At 36.9% G+C, this 24,309-nt stretch overlaps 1 protein-coding gene across 11 annotated transcripts in view; it reads right to left on the bottom strand.

The window, feature by feature from the left end:
* The window catches only part of STAU2 (staufen double-stranded RNA binding protein 2), a 322,172-nt gene that overhangs the window by 102,171 nt on the left and 195,692 nt on the right, over positions 1–24,309 (bottom strand). For 10 of the 11 annotated variants that reach the window (XM_057531779.1, XM_057531776.1, XM_057531771.1 and 7 more), the window contains one exon: positions 7,061–7,174. The exons of the other annotated variant lie outside the window; for it this stretch is intronic. In XM_057531779.1, coding sequence (XP_057387762.1) covers positions 7,061–7,174 — 114 coding nt within the window. The remainder of the gene's footprint in view (positions 1–7,060; positions 7,175–24,309) is intronic. 11 annotated transcript variants of the gene reach the window in all.

Here is a 24,309-nt window from a genome sequence, read left to right as displayed (position 1 = left end):
ATAAAACTGGAGACATAGGCAGGGACTGAGTCATAATGCCCTTGGATTTCATCCTGTCCAACACACATGTGGCTATTGAGCACCTGAAATGTGGCTAGTCCAAAATGAGATGTATAAAAAAACACAAAATATCTCAATAATTTAAAAAGTTGATTATAGTTTGAAATGATACTTCAGATATATTGGGCTAAATAAAATATATTATTAAGATTAAACTTAACAGTTTCTTTTTAGGTTTTAAATGGGTCTACTAGAAAACTTTAAATTACTTATGTGGTATTTTATCCCTCCTGTAGGAGTCCTTGCGGTTGATTCCTCAATAACCCTTTCACCCCAAGCATTTAAACTAGTAGTGATCTCTTTTCTCTTGCCAGTGACTAGTTTAGACATGGGCATGTCACCGACCCAATGCAGGCCTGAGCTACGAAGGAAAGATAGCTTGGGGGAGTTCCAGATACAGATGTCTTTGCCCCTAAAAGGAGAAAGAAGAAGATCAGATCTCGTTTTCTTTTGGATGTGGCTATGTGGCCAGTGACACAGAGAACTACTGTGGCCATCTTTCCATGACACAGAGGATAAAGCAGAGGATGGCAGAGTTAAGAAATGAAATAACCCAATTCCCTATTGACATCACTGAGCTGCTTTATCAACCAACCTTGGAGTTCACCCTTCCTCTGAACTTCCTGTTATGTGAGATAACAAGATTCCTTATTATTTAAGCCAAAATGAGTCAGTTTTTCTGTTACTTGTAGCCAAAAGCATCCTAGCTGATACACTCCATTAGACTAAAGGGCAAGGTAGTAGATGTATTATCATTGAAGACCTTCTAGCACTACAAAAGTTCTGTACATAGTCTACAATCAATCAATATACTATTACTATGATGGTATATACTTAGATAATATGAGAGAAGGCTTTTTCTCTTTTAGTTTTAAATTACTATACAACTGTAAGACATTATGACACAATTACTCAGGCAAAGAGACTTGTAATTAATCAGAAAAAGAACTATGAGAATTTAATTAATCAAAAGTAGAAGAGAATACCCATAAGATTTGTAAATTGTTACAGTTAATGGTTGCTCTTTGAGAGGTCTGCCTTGAATTCTAGTCAAAGCACACAGGTTGATTGATGTTACTAATCTGGACATAAACCCTTAAAGGCAATGTAGCAGATGAAGCAAATAATCAAATGATACAGCTTCTACCTCATAGAGTTATCATGAGAATTAAGCAAAATAATGTATGTCGAGCCTAGCACAATATATAGTAGTATGTGGTAAACACATTATACATAAATCTGGTTTTTGTTCAAACTAGTAGTTACCAATGGGGAGGGGGAAGGGAGGAGAGGCAAGATGGAGGCAGGGGATAAAGAGGTACAAACTACTATGCATAAAATAAATAAGCTACAAGGATATATCATACACCACAGGGAGTATAGCCAATGTTTTTATAAAAACTATAAATGGAGTATAACCTTTAAAAATTGTGAATCACTATGTTGTGTACCTGAAACCTGTATAATATTGTAAGTCAACTATACCTCAAGAATTAAAAAAAAGAAAAGAAATTTGATTCTTGTTTCTTTTCTCTTGTAAAATTGTTGATTTTTCAAATTCTAAGTAATGTGTCAAGCATGCATTGTCAGTTACTCTATACAATAACCTCACTTTGTGATGCCTAGGGTCAGATTACAGCAAATACTAATAGACATGTTACACTTCACTGACTAGTTAGTACTTGATTCGGTGGTTGATTTATTAGTTCATTCTTTTATTTATACGAAGCAGGTGAGTTCCAGAGCTAACCTGAACAAAATAAGGTAGGGAGTGATAACACTATTAACCAGGAATTAAGCTACAGTATTTTGACTAATCTATGCCTGCTTACCTAGTATTTGTGAAATGGTGAGATTAATAATTCAGTCTGAATGAAGATGAGTAAAAAGAAAATATAAAGACAAGGAAGGAAGTTTATGACTTTGAGGCTGTAACAGAAGGTGACTGATGTAATTAAAAGAGACAGAGAGGGAGAGGTACTCAGTAACATTTAAGAATGATGAAGAAAAAAAAAAAAAAGAATGATGAAGAAAGATGTATTGATAGAAAGGGTATCGGGCCAGGAGAGAGTACAGATAGTATCTGCTGAGTTATACCAAGACAGGATATTCTAAAATCCTTTCTGCAGTATTACAAACAATTTTGTTTTACTAATATACACTGTACAATATAAATTTAATTTCCAAATAGGATATACTGAAAAATACTCAGCAAAACCCTCACTAGCTCAATCTTAACAAATAAGTGTGTTTTTTTAAATTCAATTTATGAATAAGGATGATGGCTCTTCATTGAAACCACCATATGATCTATAAATTTTAAATTTTGCAAGCTGATTGGCTCAGCAGGCTATAAGAAGTTATTTATCTAGCTTATTACAAGGACTGTCGGTCAGTTATCTTTGGATGCTCTAGAATCTAGTGCAGGATTCCCACATAGTTGTTCAGTTAACAAATGTTTCTAAAAAAGTCAACATCTATAAATTTAAACTATATTTATATTCTGGACAGTTAAACATTCTAAACTAATGTGAATTTATAATATCCGATTTATTGTGATGAATAAGGCAAACACATGGAGAACATTCTCACCCAAACACGTGGGGACCTCCAGGCAGACACCGCCCTGAATGACTGCCCACTGCTTGGATGAGAATTCAGAGTTCCCAAACAGGAAACACTGGCCGACAGACCCTTTCCCTAAAGTCAGACAGTGGCAGGCTGAGACCAGTTTTTGGAGACGAATAATTACTCTAGGAGGTCTGAAGCAAGCCTTAACTAGCCACTGGTATTCGAAGGAGCTCTAAACCAGGCTATTAGTTTAATAGAGTGTGTTTCCGAGGTGGACCCAACACACAGAGAATACAGGAAAGGGGACGCCATCCTTCCACATTTCCTTGGGATCAATACCATACGAGTAACTGATAAAAGAATGAGTTTGGCTTTTTTTAAAGTTAGGCTTATTGAGGTATAATCTGCAAACAGTAAACTTTACCCCTTTTAGTGTACAGTTCTGTGAGTTTGATAAATGCATACAGTTGTGTTTCTACCACCACAATCAAGATATAGTACATTTCCATCATCCCCCAAAATTCTGTCCTGACAATTTAGGGTCAATCTCTCCCCATCCCCTGGCAACCACCGATCTGTTTATAGTTTTGCCTTTTCCAGAATGTCACACACATCAAACCTACCATAGTCTTTTGAGTCTGGTTTCTTTCATCCATTACAATGTAACTGGCAACAAGGCCAGTGAGACTGGGACGGAGTGAAAAGGAGAATGGCAGGAATTGAAATTGGAGAGGCAGAGGGGGCCAAACCACACAGGAACTTGTATGCCGTAACAAAAGTTTTGGATTTATAACAGGTGTGATGAGAAGCCACTGGAAGTTTTCTAAGTCTCTGAGTAATGTGACTGAATGATTATCTTAAAAATAATTTTGGCTACTGGCTGGCAGACAGCCCATAGTGGAATGAAAATAGAAAAAAAGGAAGCCAGTTTAGAGACTACTGCAGTGGTCTGGGTTAAAAGTGCTAGTGACTTAAACTAGAATGGTAACCCTGGAGGTGGTGAAAAGTGGTCAGATCAGAGATGTAATTTAGAGGAAGAGATGCTAGGACCAGATGTGGCACGTGAAGGGGAGAGAGGAGGCAAAGATGCTTCAAGGGGCTTGGCCCCAGCAACAAGGTAGATGGTCGTTTACCAGGATGGATAAAAGAACAAGGAGATAAAGGATAAAAGGAGGGAAAAGCAGGTTTGGGAGGGGGGAAGGGAGAATTAAGAGCTCCATACATTTCGACATCACCAGCATATAGATACTGAATCTCTTCCCTGACCATTTTGCATATCTATATTGACCTTGATAGAGAAATTTCACTTAATGGCCCCTGTCCTGCTACTCTTAATACAGTGAGGGAATGCACTGGTAATACGTTCAGTCTCCACTTCACTGGGTTCCTAGCGTTAAACATATTTTAAATTAAGAAGCTATAAATTCTATTCAATACTCTGTAATGACCCATATGGGAATAGAATCTGAAAAAGACTGGATATACGCCTATGTATAACTGATTCACTTTGCTGTACATCTGAAACTAACACAACACTGTAAATCAACTATACTCCAATAAAACTTAATTTTAAAAAATTAAAAAATATCACAGTGAGGGAAGACTGTACTAACATACTTGGTGATGCCAACAATGTCAACCTAAAATAAACATTTGGAGCTCCAACACCAAAAAAAAAAAAGATAAGCTGTAAAGGTTCAAGGCTAGAGAGTTCTTCCATTTCTCACCTCCATTTTCTGTACAGATAAGAACAACCTGAGTTTCATAGGAAGGACTGCCTCTAAATTTTACATATCCTTTTTTTTTTCAGAATACTTATTCTCTTGTTCAACTGCAGTGGCTCAAATAATGTCTTTTAAATAACAGTAATTTTTCTTGCTTTAAAGTGCTTTCCTGTTTTCTAGTATTTACAAATTAACAGGTGAGAAAGCATTCAGTGGCCCATCTTTTCCACCTTATGAGGTCAAGTTTATGCTTTTGGTATGGTGAAGGAGTAACTCTTGCTTAGACAGACCCTCAGTTTTTCTACATTTTCAACACAATGTAGAAAAGCCAGAGGATGTGGAGTAGAGGTTTACTCTGTGTCTGCTCTCCTCAGGGAACCCAATGATCCAAGCACAAGGGAGGTGCATGGATCACACCACCACCCCCACTTTGCACCTCTGAGGCCACCAAAGTAGTGTTTGATATACAGGATGGTCGTTCTAGTCATGGCTCCATTCATCCGTCCATCTATCCATCCACCCATTTGACCATTATCGACACATTTCCTGGAAGTCTCTTCTTTTCATCTTAAAATTTCATGCAAATTTGTCATCTATAATGCAGTTGTAACTACTTTATATAAAAATGTCTTTATTTACTTACCATTGAGTAATTGACACTCCAGATAGATGCAGAATAAGACCATTTTGTACGGTTGTGCAGGTTGTGCACTGCACACCTTGATGGGGAGGGCATTCACACCGTAGTGACTGGATTTATCTATTATGACAATTTTCTGTTGGATAGCAGTAAAACGTTTTGAGGAAGAGGTACCTTTTTTCTAATTTGTTAAAGTGCCACATGGGCTAACTGTAGCCCTGGACTTTTGAGTGCCTTGGCATATGGTCTGGGCACAAGCCTGAACAGTCTCATTATTTTACTCATGAAGAAGCCAAGTTCCAAGAGGTGAAGAGACAAGGTCCCACGGCTAGTTCCTGGCAACTCTGGGTTCGATCCCAGTCTCCATTCCCAGTCCAGTGCTCTTTCATAACAATAAACTACCTCTGCTAACAGTGAGTTGCTCTTCTCAGGTGTGTGGATTTCTGAGAATGCTTTCATTGCTTTGCCTAAGGAGAGACCTTTGCAGGATGGCTATCTCATGCCGCTCTTGCCATTTGTTTCTGCCATGAGTGGATACAGAGTTAGATACAGCAGCAGCTAGACTTCTTGCCAATTATTCAAAGGTGCTGGAGTGTAAGCCCCATAGGAGCAGGAACCATGTCTAACATTCTTACCATGTCCTCAGCACCTGGCATATAGCTCATTTACAGTTTTATACAGGGAAACGTAATACTTTCTGTTAGCTAGTTTAGCCCCTGTCCCTCAGAGCCCTGCTGTACTCTCTTCTGCACCTGGAGCACACATCAGTGCAAAACCCTGAGAAGCACTGGAGAGACGTCTAAGCTGCTTCCCAGATCAACATGCTATTAACTGGTTGGGCTCATTCAACCAAGAGCAGGAAGATCCGTTATAGAATCATAAAATGGTAGCACTGGAATGAATCTTGCAGGTCAACGAACTCAACTCCCTCACGTAGCATCCTAGGAAACAGAGTCCCGAAGAGATGATAGAATCCACCCAGGTAGCTGTCTGTAGTGGCTTACATATGCTGTGGTTACTTCCTAAAACTCAGATGTTTTGACCAATTAGTTGTTCTTTCCGGAACACCACAATACCTTGCCACCAATCAAATGATGATTGGAAACCCATGATGTCAGGGACATCATGAACTAGAGAGGTATGCCCTTAAGACCTTTCCTGTTTGGGGTGGACAATAAACTATGTATTTGAGAAGTTACACTATTATGCTCTTTTATTCTCTCCATGCAAGGGCACTATTCAGATAGAAAGAAAAAGAGAATCAGGCAAGACTATTAGGAATTCTCAAATTTACGGGGAAAAGGATATGAAAGTGGGTTATGATTGTTCTGTATGTAAATGGTTAATTTAAAAAGCACAGCTGGTTAGTCATACAGTAAACTGTGTATGTCTATTAATTTTGACTCCAAACTAGAAATTCTATGACCTAGGTCATTAGTTTAGTCTAATCTGATGATTATTTTAATTGAAAATATGTATTATAAACAGGATGTATTCTCAAGCTGTTATCTAAACAACCAAAGGAATTTGTTTATTAAGAAAATATACTTTTCAGATTTTTAGCTTTATTTCAGAAATAAAACTTTAAAAGTAAAAACAACACTGGAACTTCATTTTAATAATATCCCAAGTTATAGGAGTAAATTGATGGCAAGGTTATTTTACATATATTCCGTAACACTAAACTCTCTTCAACAGCACTAAATGAATATATCATAGTGAGACTCCAGTGTTATCTACACTGTTTTGCTGACCCTTCTTTCCATATATAATTATTAAAAATAAAAATAACATAGGGCAATTACTTCTTCCTTGTAAGAGAATTCTATATTTAAATTAATAATGAACCACAAACTAGAAGTCTAAACTAATTTAAATCTCCTAAGGTATCGGTTTCCCAACACACACACACAAAATCTCGATTTCTCAAAAGTCTAGCAAATGGCCCTAGTGGCTAACGTATTAGGGAAAGCAAAGCTATACGTGTGCACATAGCTTCCATTCTGATGGTCTCTGATTTCTTAGCTGGGCCATAGTGCAGCAAAATGGCAGTGGCATATTATACCTGGTTATGGCTGGCTTCAATGGAGCTTCCAATAGCATGGAAAGTCATCTGCACAGGGGCTAATGTCAGACAGGTCACACACTCTTTGCCACTTTGTCTATCACAGTAGTGAACCTATAACAGAACACACGCAGATCTGCTGAACACCACTTGTAAGAGGGAGCCAGATGCAATAGGTCCTTTTCAAAGGTTCTAGCTTTCAAGAAAAAATTCAAGTAATTTATGTAGAACACAATTCAAATATTTAAAACCTTATTGAGACTCGAAGATCTATGGAAAATCTATTAATTCCGTTTTAAGTACTTGCGAAGTTTTAAGAGAGTTTAGGAAATGCTTTGCAGAGTGCTCTACATTAGCATAGCCAGTAGAAAAACTCACAACTAAATGTCACACCCATCTTTTTTGTCCAACTTTTCATAATGTATAAAGGACTCCAGGGTAAGCACAAGTCAAGTTCATTTGAGTCTAATGAAACTTTGTCAACCTGAATTTTCCTCATCTTTGACTCTATGTGTGTGTGATTGCCACCTGATTGGTAGTGACATTCTTCTATTCTACACTATAGTCCCTATAAAATCACTGTTAAATACACACACACACACACACACACACACACACACATATCTCACTACCTCATGCTCTGCTTCAAATTTTGACAGTATAATCAAATTGAATTAAACTGAAATGATCAAAATAAAGTTACTATAATATCATTTTTCTTTTAGTTACATACAACCAACCATTATTAAAACCACGTGTAAGACCCTCTATCAGATGTAGGGTATGGGGGCGGGTGGTGGGGGAAGTGTGAGTGCATCTGCCCACTGGGAAAATTTCCATCCTTCCATTTATCTACTTTCAAAAAAGTTCTTTCAAGCAGTGTTTAATTCTAAGCTAATAAAGTAAAAATAGTGTTGCTTTTGTAATAAATTAATAAAAATATGCCTATAGATGTACATATATACATATAATATGGATCTGACAGAAAACGACGATATAAATCCTAGTCTAATGGTTTAATAATTCAACATTTTTAAACCAGTAAGGTTGTTAAGATTGGCCATCAGTGTCCGTGAAGGTGGGGAAACTTCCTGGAATCTATAAAAAGTAGTTTCGAGTTCAAATCAAGCCAACTTACAAAGCTCTGTTTCCAAAGTACTTTAAAGATTTTGTTATAAAAATATTTTTTCCAAATTAACTTTGGGGAAAAAGATTTGACAACAGTTTGAATTCACTGTACCTCCTGAGCAAATTAAAAGGTCACGGTGTGTATGAGTTCAAGAATGTGGACCTGTTGTTCACTATGCAGCATGAAATATGATGGGGGAAAATGAAACTTAACACATAACAGGTTTATGCAAAAGCCAATCAATGGTGACGCTATAATAGATACAGTTCACAACCATTTATGGTACAGTTAAAATATTATGTCTGATATAGTGCTATCATAAAACATGCATTTTAAAATAAAATATAATCACCCTTTGACATCAATTGAAAGTCTGTATGAAAGACACGACACTCTCCTAAATATCCAAATTGATAGTGAACACACTCATGTATCAGCCAACTTACTGCAGCTTTATTTTTTCTTCTAGAGAAATGAAAATTAGGAAGGACAAAAATAGCACAAGACAATCCCAGTCAAAAAATAAACTTCAAACTTCATTTCCATCAGTGGCTTGGATACTGTGACTGAAAGAGTTGACTTTTCTCCTAATTCACTGTGAGCCTGCAATACCCTATATTATATATCCTGCAGGCATTAAATATTAGTGTACATGTAGAACTCATACATACAAGATAGATACAAAGGTGCAAGTTTCCACACAGCTCCAAAGAAAATGTCACAGCACCCAGTAAATGTGACAGAGATTGCTAACTGTCCTCCAGTATTTTTCCACAGTAATTCTTAGCTGGGCACAGAATAAAGATATTTCCCAGGCTCCCCTGTAGCTCTGATTAGTCATATGACTGAGTAGAATGTAGGTGAAAATTCTGCGGTAGCTTTCTGGAAACTTTTAAGAGATTTCAGGTGTGTGCCTTTTGCTCTCCTTCACCTGTTTTGCTGCTTGGAAATGTGGACATGACCATCTTTGACCAAGGGCCGAAATTTAGAGATGGTAGAGTGGTGAGTTGGAGGGAACATGGGTTCCTGAAGAGTTCATGGAACAGAACCATGACACTTGCCCTAGACTGCAAGCTTATGGACCTTTATGAGAGAGAAGAATATACATCTATCTTGTTTAAGTCGCTGAGCTTTTTCTTACTCACAGAAGAACCTGATCCCACTGAGATTTTTCCTATTGCTCCAAAACTGACACCAGGACCCACAGCCAACAACAAAAGGAGCTCTAGAGAGCTGCTGACATTTAGGGCCGGTCTTATTCTCTCTTCCCACCTACTTGTTAATAGTCAGCAGAACTGGTCCAACCATAAAGAATACAAAGAGGCACTAGGAAAAGGCAGGTGAGTGGGAGGGGATCATTTGGCTGTCAGCCTTATGAGGAATACAGTATTTCCTGTGAGTGGGGCAGCTCTAAGAAAATAGCTGACAGAGATGAGGAGTGGAAAATATGAAAGGGAGACAAATTCCGTCCCCTGGCAGTAGGTTTGCTGAGAATTGAACCTACAGGTCCCCACTGAAAAGAAATCTTGACCGAGTCTGATGTATGTCCCTAGCCATTTGGAAGCAGATGAAAATATAGAGACTGAGTTTGGAGATATCTGAGAGCTTGTTGAAGGAGCCCTAGGCACATAGTATCCCTGAAAACAAAAAAGGATGAAGGAAGATGCTCACGTAGATCCCCATGGCCCTTGGAGGGAATGAAAAAGTGTCTCAGCAGAAGCCAAGGGGCTACTCAGGCCGAGCAAAGTGACACCTACCAACAGCGGGGCCAGGGGCATGCACCACTGGTAAAGCCCAGAGGAAACATGGCTGCCCTTCAGGGACAGAGGGAATTGGGAGAAACTAGACACTGCTTCAAGAAAATCATCAACAATAACTACAGACGGAGTATACACTTCAGAAATTGTGAATCACTATATTGCACACCTGTAACTTACATAATACTGCACAGCAACTATACTTCAATAAAGAAAAACAAAGAAAAAAAAGATGAACATCATCTATGTGGAAACCAGCAATGGATGAAACCAGGCTAAGGGCGGCACCCTCCCCTCCCCTAGTCCCCCTCTCAGGCTTCCAACATCAGAGGAGTAACTAGGCCATGAAACAGAGGTAGAGTGTGGAGGAAAATGTCTCAGAAGCAGATCAAGCTCCTACCCCACTAAGCACAAATATTCAAAGGTGCTGGAGTGAGAGGATAACAAAAAGAAATCCCTGTATACCCTCCTTCCCCTACGTGTCTTGAGCCAAAACAACTGGCTGGCAATGGTGGCACATGAGCTTGGAGTTTTACGGTGAACTGGACTAGATTTTTTAAAACTAAAGGTAACTAGAAAACTATGGGATTTGCCAAAGATATAAAGAAACATGAATGGGAGATTTGACAGAGCACGGGGGAAAGTGGTGACTAGAGAAATAGTCATTCCATGTTTATCCCCGCACTGCACTGAGACTGTACCCCCCAAACAGATAAAAATATGTAAAAAATATAGGAAACTACTGTTTGAGGACACAATTTCAAATTAAACAAAAATTAATAATATATAGGTAAAAAGCCTTAAGAAAGAATCATACTTTACACAATCAATCCCTCATAAAAACAAGTTTGATATGGCTCCTCAGTTATTTATTTTCTTCTTGGACATAAAAACATTAGAGCTCATAAAATTGTGAATGTCAAAAAAAGAAATGCGTGAATGACATTTTAAAATTCATCCTTCTAAATCGAGAAATGCTTCCTATGATTCAAAGCATCAGCAGAAGCCAGGAATCTTAGAACTCTAGGCTAAAACCATTAGGGTAATAAAACTCCATTACATTCTATAAAGCACAAATCTTCAGGATTGATGGGTGAAATATTTCTGCTACAACAAAGCAGTGTTTCTACAAATATGGCCCTAAAATTTCCAATATACAATGTCATGGACCTTGATTTTGATGAAAGAAAAATGAATAAAGATAATTTTAGAAGATTACAAAAGTCACCTCCTATGTTGATTTTAAGATTTATTGTTTATGAATCATATCATTTTGCTATCTTTCATACTCTAAAATGTAAGCAACTAATCTTGATTTTGTATACTGTTGCAGCACTTGCTCCGGATTTAAAACACCATCAACCAGAGCAAATTGACATTTCATTTCTTTCTCAGGAACTTACAAAAATTATTCCACTGAAAGATGGGTCAGAAATTTCAATATATGTAAATTAAATAATGGGGCTTCCTTTGAAATTTGCAAATCTATAATAATTTTTATTTTAAAATAAGTTCCCTAGTTTGATTTGTAATCACATAAACCCAGATGAGATGCTATAATTGCACATTCTGATCATGATTCTGCCTGTCTAGAGATTTCTTCTTCTTGAAGGGAGAGATACAAATCACTTCAACTATTCAGATAACTTAAAAATAAAGAATTCAAAGCTCACTCAATTTGTGATGTTTTGTTTAAATGGCAAATCTTGACTTGATCTGAATAAATAATCCCATTCCTTAAAAAAAAAGAAAGGAAATAAAGAAAAATGCTATAAGCTTTAAAATAATTTACATGAAAAGCTACATGTGTGAATTTTTTTCATGCCCATCTGAAAACATGAGGGGGCCATTCAAATGAAAATTTAAATTTCCTTCCCCCTACCTCCAAAAACAGTTGAATCAAATTGTTTCCTGCAGGGCTGAGAAATTCCCTGATGTTGCAGGACTACTAAGTATTTTACTAATCTCATCAGGGAACTGGTTAACTGCTTGTCTGTTAGATGTTTTTAACGGTCACCCCCTGTGGTACAAAAATGAAGAGGGTGTGAAAAAGATCCATGTTTAAAGAAAGCTGCTCATTAGATCCTTAAGGAAAGATAAAGGCCTGTACATTCACATGTGAGAACACAATCACTGTATCAAGAAAACATGCTTGATTAGCACACCTCAGGTTCACAGGTTTACTACACAGCGGCAGGCAGGGATCACATTGTAGCTACTGCATAGAAGCCCTGCAAGGAGGGGTAAAGACAGCAAGGAGCTAAAGGGCAACAGTTTAGTACTAGATCTTAAGATACTCAAAACATGCTTGATTCTTGCAGAGCCTGCACACTAGCTATACAAAAGACCTAAATCTTTATTAACATGAAAATCAGCATATTCTTGGCAAAGCACAAAACAATACTGCTTGACAAATATTACACTAGTAAGTAGGGTGAACTGGTATTAAACATTTCTTAACTACTTTTTTAGATGACTTGAGAACGTGTAAACCATCTTACTCATTTGGGTTAACTACGGGCAACAGTACAAATCTATGTTATTATCTATTTATAATTATCGAATTAGTTTTTAAGTAATAAATAAAAATAAATAAATAAAAAATAAAAGGCGTTTCTCCATGAAAAGCACTCAGAACAATGCCTGGCTTATGGTTAGCATTAAAATAAATATTAGTCTTATTATTAGAATAACACATCCCATAATAATACAATAAAAGATATGACATGATGTATAATTATGAATAATAATATTACATTAGGATAATGTCTGTCACTGACTTTCCCTAAAGCTTCTTTCCCTAATCCTTTTCATAACTAAAGGCAAGTCCTTTGTAACTAAAATGTAAACATATATTTAACATGCTCAGTCATGTATTGAGTGTTTTAACTGTATGAGTAATCTGTTTTACTCTGCATGCAATATGCTTGTCACATTAATGCCTCTAAAGGGACAAGTGAATGAATGAAATCACATTATACAGACTGAGACTCAACTTGTAATTATCTTTTCTCTCTTTTGGAAATTCTGTGCTCAGGAAAAGCTTTGAAAATTACATGCCTATATTTGCTGTACAAAATCTACCAGTGATATACTGATTTATTTCTAGTATAAGTAACAGATAAAAACTGTCTAACAAATGCAACAACAGATGTGCTGCCAGGATTGTTAAGGAAGATAACTGCATTCTAACTTTAAGTGATGAGTTTGTACATGACACAGATCCTAAATTTTTGTTCACTGCTTTTCTGTTTCCATTGACTATGCCAGTGATGGTCTTAGGAGACAGCTAATTAAGATGTAAATTATATATATACACACACACACAAATATAGTTATTTTAGTTTTACACTTCCAGCAAAAGAAAACACTAGGTGATTTTTAAGTCGATTACACATCTACCAGAAAAAAAGCCTCCCTCTTTTATATAGTATGTACTCATGCTTTGATACACTCACACACATCCATTTACAAACTGCATTAAAATCTACAGGCTTGGGACTTCCTTGGTGGTCCAGTGGTTAAGAATCCGCCTTCTAATGCAGGGACATGGGTTCGATCCCTGATTGGGGAACTAAGATCCTACATGCCACGGGGCAACTAAGCTCACGCCCTGCAACTACTGAGCGCACAAGCGAGTCACAACTACAGAGTCCATGTGCTCTGGAGCCGGCACGCCACAACTAGAGAGAAGCCCGTGCACTGCAACGAAAGATCCTTCACGCAGCACTGAAGATCCCATGTGCCGCAACTAAGACCCAACACACCCAAAACTAAAGTAAATAAATAAATACATATTTTTTTTAAAAAATCATTAAAATCTACAGGCTTTGAAAATAAATAACTTTTTTTTTCCTGTTGGAATGTGTCTTTTTTTAAACATCTTTATTGGAGTATAATTGCTTTACAATGGTGTGTTAGTTTCTGCTTTATAACAAAGTGAATCAGCTATACATATACATATATCCCCATATCTCCTCCTCCTTGTGTCTCCCTCCCATCCTCCCTACCCACCCCTCTAGGTGGTCGCAAAGCACCGAGCTGATCTCCCTGTGCTATGCAGCTGCTTCCCACTAGCTATCTATTTTATATTTGGTAGTGTATATATGTCCATGCCACTCTCTCACTTCGTCCCAGCTTACCCTTCCCCCGCCCCGTGTCCTCAAGTCCATTCTCTAGTAGGTCTGCATCTTTATTCCTGTCCTGCCCCTAGGTTTTTCAGGACTGTTTTTTTTTTTTTTAGATTCCATATATATATATGTGTTAGCGTATGGTATTTGTTTTTCTCTTTCTGACTTACTTCACTCTGTATGACAGTCTCTAGGTCCATCCACCTTGCTACAAGTAATTCAATTTCATTTCTTTTTATGGCTGAGTAATATTCCATTGTATGTATGTGCCACATCTTCTTTATCCATTCATCTGTCGATGGACACTTAGGTTGCTTCCATGTCCTGGCTATTGTAAATAGAGCTGCAGTGAACATTGTGGTACATGACTCTTTTTGTCTTATTTATCCTGGACTGGGTGCTAGAATAGTTAGCACCCTGGAAATGTCAGTGGGTATAGGAACAAAAGCCACAAGAAAGCCTGCTCTCTCTAACCAAAGGGTCAGAAAAGGAATAACGTAAGCAAGAGAGAAAATGTTTAGACAATAACTGCCCTCCTCCAGTCAAACACCATTAAAAAGTTGCACACCTCCGCATCCTCACCCCCATCAGCAAACGTCAACTGGGGAGCCTAGACTTCCACTCTTGCCAGACTGGAATGAGGTAACCCAATTCCCCTACTAAGGTGATGACATGACACAGAAGGCTGAATGAGGAGTCAAGACTTTCATGCCTGCTGGATTCCCAGGCTTTTCAACTTTATCTGGTGATGTTAGGCACCCTACCCCTTCTCACTGGAGTGGTATCAGGAGGGGCATGGTGGAGGGTCAGGACTTCTGCACCATCCATCTGTAACAAGTCCCCTTCCTCCCACCAGGTTGTCAACAGAGGCTAAGTGGGGAAAATGAACTTCTACCCATGCCTGGTAGTAAAAAGGCAGCACTCCAATACCCAACTTGGCATACTGCCAGAGGAGGCTTACTGAAACAGAAGATTTAAATAAGATACAGAGACTTATTATACCCATAATGTCCAAGATTCAACAGAAAATCATTCATTATATCAAGAACCAGAATAATCTCAACTTGAATGAGAAAAGACAATCATGAGATGCCAACACCAAGACAGCATAGTTGTTATACTTATCTGACAAGTGTTTTAAAGTAGCTATCATAAAAATGCTTCAAAAAGCAATGACACACATACCTGAAACAAATGAAAAAAAAGTATAATCTCACCAAAGAAATAGAGATATAAGAAGAACAAAATAGAAGTTTTAGAACCTAAAAACCAAAATTAACTCAATGGATGGGCTTAACAACAGAATGGAGAGAACAGAGGAAAGAATCAGTGAACTTGAAGATAGAAAAATAGAAATTCCCCAATCTGGACAACAGAGAAAACAGACTGAGGAAAAATGAACAGAGTCTCAAAAACATGTGGGACCACAGCAAAAGATCTAATATTTGTGTCATCAGAGTCCCAGAAGGAGAAGAGATAGTGATTGCAGCTAAAAAAGAATTTGAAGAAATAATGGCTGAAAATTTACCAAATTTGGGTAAAAGATATAATACGCCTACAGCTTCAAGAAGCTGAACAAACTCCAAATGTGATAAACACAGAGAAACCCATGCCAAGACACATCATAATCAAACTTTTAAAATTTAAACTGCTATCCTGGAAGCAGTGACCTATACAGGTAAAACCATTTGACAGTAGTTTCTCAACAGAAACCATGGAGGCCAGAGGAATTGGAACAACATTTTTTAAGCACTAAAAAAAACTGTCAACCCATCATTTTATATCCAGCAAATATATCCTTAAACAATGAAAGGGAATCTAAACCATTCTCAAATGAATGGAAACTGAGAGTATGTTACCAGCATACCTACCCTAAAAGAATGGCTAAAGTAAGTTTTTGAAACAGAAGGGAAATGATAAAAGCAGGAATCTTGGAACTCTATTGGGAAGAAAGAAAGAACACAGAAAGGAGTAAAAATGTTGGTAAACACAATAGACTTTCTTTTCGTGAATTTTCTAAATTATGTTTGATATTTGAAGCTAAAATTATAACACTGTCTGATGTGGTTCTTATATATGTAGAGGAAATATTTAAGACAATTATAAACTGAGCATATAAGGCACTGAGAAGGGCACATCACTTCTGTGATATTCTTACCAAAATGCACAACCTCAATCAAATAATGAGAAAACATCAGAAAAACCCGAATTCAAGAACAGTCTACAAAATAAGTAACCAACATTATTCAAAATTGTCAAAATCATGAAAGACTAAAGAACTGTTATTGATTGGAAGAGACTTAAGAAGCATCACAACTAAATGCAGTGTGGGATCCTAGACCGGATCCTGGACCAGAAAAATGGCATTAGCAGGAAAACTGACAAAATCTGAATAAGAGCTGTAGATTAGTTAATAGTATTATGTCATCATTAATTTCCTAGCACTGACAAATTTATGTTATGGTTATATAATTGTTAACATCAAACTCTGTAGTATTTTTCTGCTTTTCTCTAAGTCTAAAATTATTTTTTAGAGGCCATTTATACTAGGAGAGAAAACCTTTAGTGCTTCAGAATAAAGGAGACTTGAAAGAAGCCAAGAGGCTATTAGAGGAGATAATAAACAAATTTTTCTATGCATATCAGAATTTTATACTAAAAGAATCTTCAAACACAAGAGAAGGGAATCAGTGGAGACTAAATTATCTCTTAATTAGAAAAATTAAGTCACTGAGCAATGTGGTACTTTCTATCTCTGATATGGGAAGTAAAAAGGTTGCAGAAAAAATTTTTTCAAGCATAAAAGCCTAGAAAATTATAATATCCAAAGCATCATGGAAAAGAGAAGTTAAAGGTTCCTCTTTAAGTTAGAGTTTTAGGGAGAAAAAAATGTGTAAAATAGGCCTATGCCTGGGAAGCCTACCAATGGGGACCAAGAAACTTGAACCGAGAAATATCAATAAATGCTACTGGTTTGCAAAAGGTAAGAGGGAATAGGTTGCTGCTTAAACTGCAAATCCAAATTGGTAGCAAACACCACCTATGACAGATTATTTTTTAGCTATTTCTATTTTAACTCTAGGAAAGTACTGCTATTACTAACTCAACGCCCCCCCCCCACACCCCGCATTCACTTTATTACAGAAAGTTTCCACTGAAACTCTTCTAACAGGGAGCAGTAACCACCTAAAAGCCAATTCTGTTAGGTTCTTCTTTGACAGAGAAGTTATGGAAAACCAAGAGAGGCTACTATCCCAGAAGCCGAAAGAAGAGAAAGTTCAATATGAGACAAAGTTTGGAGTCTGAGTCCATCCAGGTTAAGGGCCTCAGAAAACAAAACTCAAAGTATGCAGAGGAATGTAACAGAACCCAGTCTCTATAATGTACCACTAACAACGGTCAAGATGCAATCCAAAATTACTTGATCTAGAATAAACAGGAAAACCTGACACATACTCAAGTGAAAAGGCAATTAATAAAGACTGAATCCAATATATCTGATGTTGAAATGAACATAAAAGGTGTTTAAAGAACCTATTATAACTATTTTCAAGGATGTAAAGGAAAATATGTCTAAAATAAATGAATGAATAGGAAATACCAGCAGAGAATCAGAAACTAAAAAGAACCATATGGAAAGTCTAGAAATGAAAATACAATACCCAAAGTAAGAAAAAAAAAATCACTGGATGAAAGAGATATAGAACTTATAGATACACAGAAATGATACAATCTGAAGTTCAGAAAAAATTTTAATGAATAAAAGCCTCAGGATTCTCTGTGACAATATAAAAAACGCATGTAAATGGAGGGAGAGGAGAGAGAAAAGGTAGCAAAAAATTTATTTGAAGAAAATATGGCCAAAAATTTCCCAAATTTGATGAAAGCAATAAATATACCAATTTAAGAAAGCAATAAATATGCAGTGAGTTCAACAGTGGCCCCCAAAAGATATGTTCAAGTCCTAATTTCTAGTACCTTTAAATATGACCTTATTTGAAGTAGGATATTTGCATATATAATTAAGTTGAGATCATCCTGGATTTAGAGTGGGCCCTAAATCCAAAGACAAAGTATCCTTGTAGCTTTCCCATATTTTGAATTATTTGCTTAGGACAGATGTCAAGATGGCCAGTTAGTAATTAACTGATTAATTAATGGGTGTATTCAGTGGTGTTTAAAAACAACTGGTTGTGTTCCAGTTTCTGGTAATTGAAGTATAAATTCACCAGCCAAAGCCTGTTGCAGATAACAATACATGATGTAGACAAAATAAAATATCTGAAGACAGTGGAATGTGATGAAAAGCAGGCAGACATCAGGGCAGAGTTTTCCCTTAAAATACCGAAACTATATGGAGTAAGAATTGTGAGTTTATGGCTTTTTTTTTGCCTGAGGGCATTCCTTGCTTCCTGTAGTTCTATTGGTAGAAAACTGCAGTCTTACCAGCTGGAGACAGCAGCGGAAAGAGCTTAGGGGTGGCAGATGAGCTGGTCACTGAGGGAAGAAATCCTAGAAATGAGGTAGCAGCAGACGTGGTGAAACACTAAATCTGAATATAAACTCTACCCAAATCCCTGCTAACTACAAAACTTTACATGTACAGGAAAGACACTAGAAGACCTGACGTAGAAATAGGCAGAAACCAGTGAGAAGTCCGTTAAGATCTAAAAGTCTGACACTTTTTTGATTGAGTGCAGTCCCTCAAGTGCACACAGCTCAAATGACAGAAAGCTAAAGCTTTACTGGCCTGAAGTATCAGAGGACATGGGCTGCCAGATCAGCTGAAAATTGGGGGTTGGGGGGGGGGAATGCTAGAAGCTAGGAAATGCAAAGGGTGAGCTCCAAAATCTGAGCCTAAATGTGCCCAAATAATTAGGTAGGCACAGAAAGACTGCAAGAGGAAAGGCTGCAGCTGGAAGCTGAAAAAACTAAGTGGAAATATCAGCTGAGGGATATCACCACGGTGGAGGCAAAGCTTGAAATTTTAGTCCAGGCAACTTAACTGAATACTAGACCAAAAACAAAAAGAAAAACAATAATCTACAAAAGAAAAGATGATCCAGAGTTGCTATAACATATTATCCACAATGTCCATTTTTCAAACAAAAATTACAGACATGCATAGAAATGGAAATGAAGCATATTCATAAATAAGGTGGTCAACAGGAAACTGACTCCTAATGGCCCAGATGTTGGGTTTAGATGACAAAGACTTCAAAGCAGCTATTATAAAGATGTTCAAATAATTTTTAAAAATGTGTTCTCAGTGACTATACAGATATGGAATCACAACAAAGAAACAGGAAAAAAAAAAAAAGAAGAACCAAATAGAAACATTAGATTAAAAAAATACAATAACTGAAGTGAAAAATTTATTACATGGGCTCAACAGCAAATTGGAGAGGACAGAGAAAGTAGTCAGTAAATCTGAAAATAGATCAACGGAAGTTACACAATCCAAAGATGGAGAAAAATAAACAGAGTCTCGAAGACCTGAAGGACAATATCAAGAGGCCCAACATACATGTAATTGGAGTCCCAAAAGGAGAGGAAAGAGAAAAGGGCCAAAAAAATTTTTTGAAAAAACTAGCCAAAAACTTTTCAAAACTAGTGAGAAACATCATCTTAATCTAAGAAGCTAAATGAATCCCAAGCAGGATTAAAAACAATCCTAGACATAGCACAGCCAAACTGGTGAAACCAAAGATGAACAGAATAGCTTAATAGCAGCTAGAGTGAAACAACACATTACATATATGGTGCAGAAACAACTGGTTATCCTACGGGAAAAACAGGCTTCAAGTCTCACCCACACCATACACAAAAAATTAAATAGATATCAGCATTAAACATAAAAGCACAAACCACAAAATGTATAGAAAAAAATCAGAGAAAATCTTTGCAACCTGGGGGTAGTCAAAAATTCCTTAGGACCAAAAAGGTACAGTTTATGGGAAAAAAAAAAATGTAAACTTGAACTTCATCAAAATTGAAAACTTCTTTTCCACTTTACAAAAGATGCCATTAAGATAATGAAAAGTCACAGGCGGGGAGATAATATCTGCAACAGAAAGGGCTTGTATCCAGAATGTATAAAGAACTCTGATGATGCAATAATTTTAAAAAATCACAACCAGAAACTGGAAAAAAGATGTGGAAATTTCACAAAGATATATAATTGGCCAACAAGCACAAGAAAAGAAGTGCATATTATTGGTCATCAGGGAAATACAAATTAAAATATCAGTGAGATACCACTGTACCCTTCACAGAATAAAGCTGATCATATCAATGTATGGAACCCTCATACAGCGCTGGTAGGAATGTAATATGATACAACACACTGAAAAAGAATCTGATAGTTTCTTGTAAGCTTGTATGTATACTTACCATGTGACCCAGGAATTTCACTCTGAGGTATTTTTCCAAGAGAACTGGAAACATGTCTGCACAAAATCTTGTACATGAATGTTCACAAACAGCTTTATTCATAATAGCCCCAAACTGAAAACAACTCAAATGTCCATCAGCAGATAAACTGATAAATAATTTGTGGTGTACATCATACAATGGACTAGTACTTAGCAATACAAAGGAACAAACTACTGATATACACAACATGGACAATCTCAAAAACATTACAGCCAGTGAAAGAAGCCAGAAACAAAACTGTTCATGCTGGATGATTCAATTTTTATGAAATTTTAGGCACAACTAATCTTTGTGACAAAAAAGATATCCTGGTTGCCCACAGCCACAGAGAGGTGAGGAAAACAGGCTACAAAGAGGCACCGGGGAATATTTTACAGTAATAGAAATATTCCCATCTTGACTGCAGTTGTAGTTACATGGTGGTATACATTTTTCAAAACTCATCAAACTGTATAACTAAAATGGGTGTGCTTTATTGTATGTAAATTATACCTCAATAAGGTTGATCAAAACATTTCAAAAGCATAGTTATCTGATACAACACTTGGAGATACTAAGTCATTGCTCATACTTCTCATAAATAATCATAATTAATCTCCCAATTAATTTCCAAATAATTGTTACCTTAGGAGACTAACCCTTTGAATTTATCACATGTGTTCAGATGTGATTGGCTGTCCTTCCACTTGCCCCTTCCCCCTGGCCACACTCCACATCCCACCCCCAACAATCCCATCCTAATGTCAGCTTCATGAGGGCAGAACCCTTGACTGCCATTTATGCTATATCCTCAGTGCAAAAAGTGCACCTGGCCCATGGCAGGTGCTCAATATACTTTGGTTGACGTAATGAATGAATGAATCCCTTACATTGTTAGTATTCACCAGAAATCTCTTCCTAGGCCTTTACCCACTTTCCCTGGTCAATCTTTATTACTTTTATGGCTTCAATTACATCTGTACATCGATGACTCCCCAATCTCTGTGTCCTATGCTGTCTTGCTGATCACCAGACCCACTGATGAATGCCTACTGGACAACTGCCTTTGAAAGTCCCACAGGAAACTCAAATTCGCCATGTTTAAAATGGAACTCATTAACCTCCTCTAAGTTTATTCATCACATTCATACTAAAAATAAAACCTTTCCTAAAACATTCGTATTACCTTCCTACTTTACTTCATTCTCAAATTCTTGAAATGAATGGTCAATTCATCCTCAAAGAGTCTCTAATTACTCAACACTATTTAAATGTAGCTTCCATCCTGACCAGGACAGTGAAAGCATCCTCACAGAAGTTAGCAGCCGAGATCATTTAATTCTCTCAACTGTACTGTGGACGCCTACACCTCAGCCCCACTCCTCTACGACCATTAGCTTTGCTTAATTCAATCTTTGCTATTTCTCTACTGGATTCATGCAAAGTCACTCTAATTGGTCTTTCTGCTACCAATCTCTTTTTTGTCTAGCTCCTCCTCCACATGCTTACAGAATTATCTTTCTAAAATACAAAACCAATGTCACTACCCTTTAAAAAAGAAGTTGGTGGTCTCTAACAGCTAAATTCAAATTCTCAGCAACACACGTCTTTTCAGCCTACTTGCCAACCACTTCCACTTTGAACTCTTAAGCATTTTCTAAAACACCGTGCCCTTTTGTCTTTAGTACTCAGCTGCTTCTGCCTGCAATTTCTTTTCTTCTTATTCACCTTAAAAGTCTATGTACTTCTTAAAGCTTATTCAAATGTCCCTCTGCTATGAATTCTTCTTAATTCCTTCAGTCAGAGCTCTTCATTCCCATACATGATTCTGGACATGGCTAATCATACCTCAAGTGATGACACTTATTACGTGGGGCAGGCATTACCTACGTTATTTCCTGCAGCATGCTACAAATATTTAATTTTTTTTAAATTAAATTTTTGTGTAATGTTCAAACACTGATCCCTGGAGACCAGACTCAATTGTAATAGCGGCCACTCTTCTGTATATTGGTTTTATTTTCCTGTCTGTCTGTCTCCAACTTGACCATAACTCTTCCTGTGCCCACTGTCTGGTATGCTACCTGGCACGTGTAGGTATGTATTAAGTGTCTGCCCAGAGTGAATAAACAAACGTTCCAGTTCCTGTTGTTCAGCTAAATCAATTCCAGTATTCAATGAGATGATATTCTACAGCCAGATTAACTTCATATCCATCCAATTCTTCACGTACATACTGAAATGACTGAAAACTATTCTTAATGCACTATTTTTCTCTTAATAAGAGTTTCTGAAGCTGTGAACTGTGTATCCTTTTCCAACTGTAGTCCTTGTTTCTCAAATGTTCCACTATAGGACTTGATTCTGAACTTTTCTTATACTTAAAAAAATGACAATACTACAGATAAAAAACATTTTAAAAGTTTTTCAAATATCTCTTATCTCTGACAGTTGTATCTGCTTTTTGATGTGACCATGTCAAGGCGCCAGAACTTTCCTGAACCTAAAATCTATAAGGGTTTAAAATTAACTAATAATTCTCTATGTGGAAATGAGTAAACTGCATTACTAATAGGATGTTTTACTTCTGTAGTCCCTCAAATGTGTATTTACATCATAAAGTTATATCTTTGAGTAAAAACTAAAGTTCCTTCCGGCTCAAAAGAGAATTCTTAAATGACTCAGGCTCAGTTGTGTACCTAGTGGAGGGCATAAATAAATTTATTAATGAAATCTATGACTAAACCAAAACAATACCCAGAAGACCACGGACTACCACGAACACTAGTCCTACCTTCAGGGATCAGGCTTCGAACACTATACAATAGCTGGATTTAAAATTAAATAAAGATTTGTAAGCAAGAAGCACAAATGTACCAGGCACTTCTGCTGCGTCACAAAATAATGTATGTAATGCCTCTTTCACTACCTGATACATAATGAGGCAGTCAATAAATGTTAGTTTCGTTTCCCTGTTTACTCATATATCTCCTAATGCCCCTGGTATGTCAGAGTAGTTTTTTTCCGTGTGCAGAAATCTTTTACATGCAGTATTCCACATACTGTTCTCTTTCTCAAGAGTTGTCCTGGGTGAGAAGAGAACAATATAGCTGAAATTTGAGATGCTGTCATTCATGAAAAAAAAATCTCAGCCATAGCTGAATGCTGGAGAGAGGGAAGTAGATAATTTCAACATGACTTAGAATGAACATAGGTATATAGATACCAGCCTGACATGTATTGACATGTACCTGATGGGTACTACAATTAATCTTACGTTACTAAGTAAAAATCACATCATTGCCAACCTTTTCTAGCAACAGGAAATGAAATTCACCTTTAGATGAAAAATAATTTCCTTTTCTTCAAATTGATTGAAGAAATAATTGATTATTGGTTTTCAAATAATTCCAAATAGAATTCTCATGCTGACTTGAAATCTCTTCCGATACAAACAGAAAAGGCCACAGATATTTCTACTTGGGGATGACACATAATGGCAACTATTTTTTTCTGCACCTCAGCGGCTCATTTCCCATCCACATCAAAGTCACTGTGTTAGGACAGCTCTTTTGTGTTTGTATATTACTCTTTCTTTGAAATATGTGTCTTACTATGTATGTGCTGGCATATCAAGGCTCAAAGTGAGTACCTTTGTCTTTCTGATTACATTCTGCAGTGATTTAGGGTGGAGTTAGTTAGTCCTGAATAGTTTATGCAGTAATAATGGACTGTTTACTTGAAGCCTGATTGATTCTTATTTGTGTTACTGTTACTCATCACAGTATGTTTTTATATGGATCAGGATTTCTTTCTTCA

This window comes from Balaenoptera acutorostrata, chromosome 17, assembly GCF_949987535.1.
Source record: "Balaenoptera acutorostrata chromosome 17, mBalAcu1.1, whole genome shotgun sequence".
NCBI classification, from domain to species: Eukaryota; Metazoa; Chordata; class Mammalia; order Artiodactyla; family Balaenopteridae; genus Balaenoptera; species Balaenoptera acutorostrata.
The sequence above is the reverse complement of the archived record's forward strand: the minus strand, read 5'-3'. Positions and strand labels throughout refer to the sequence as shown.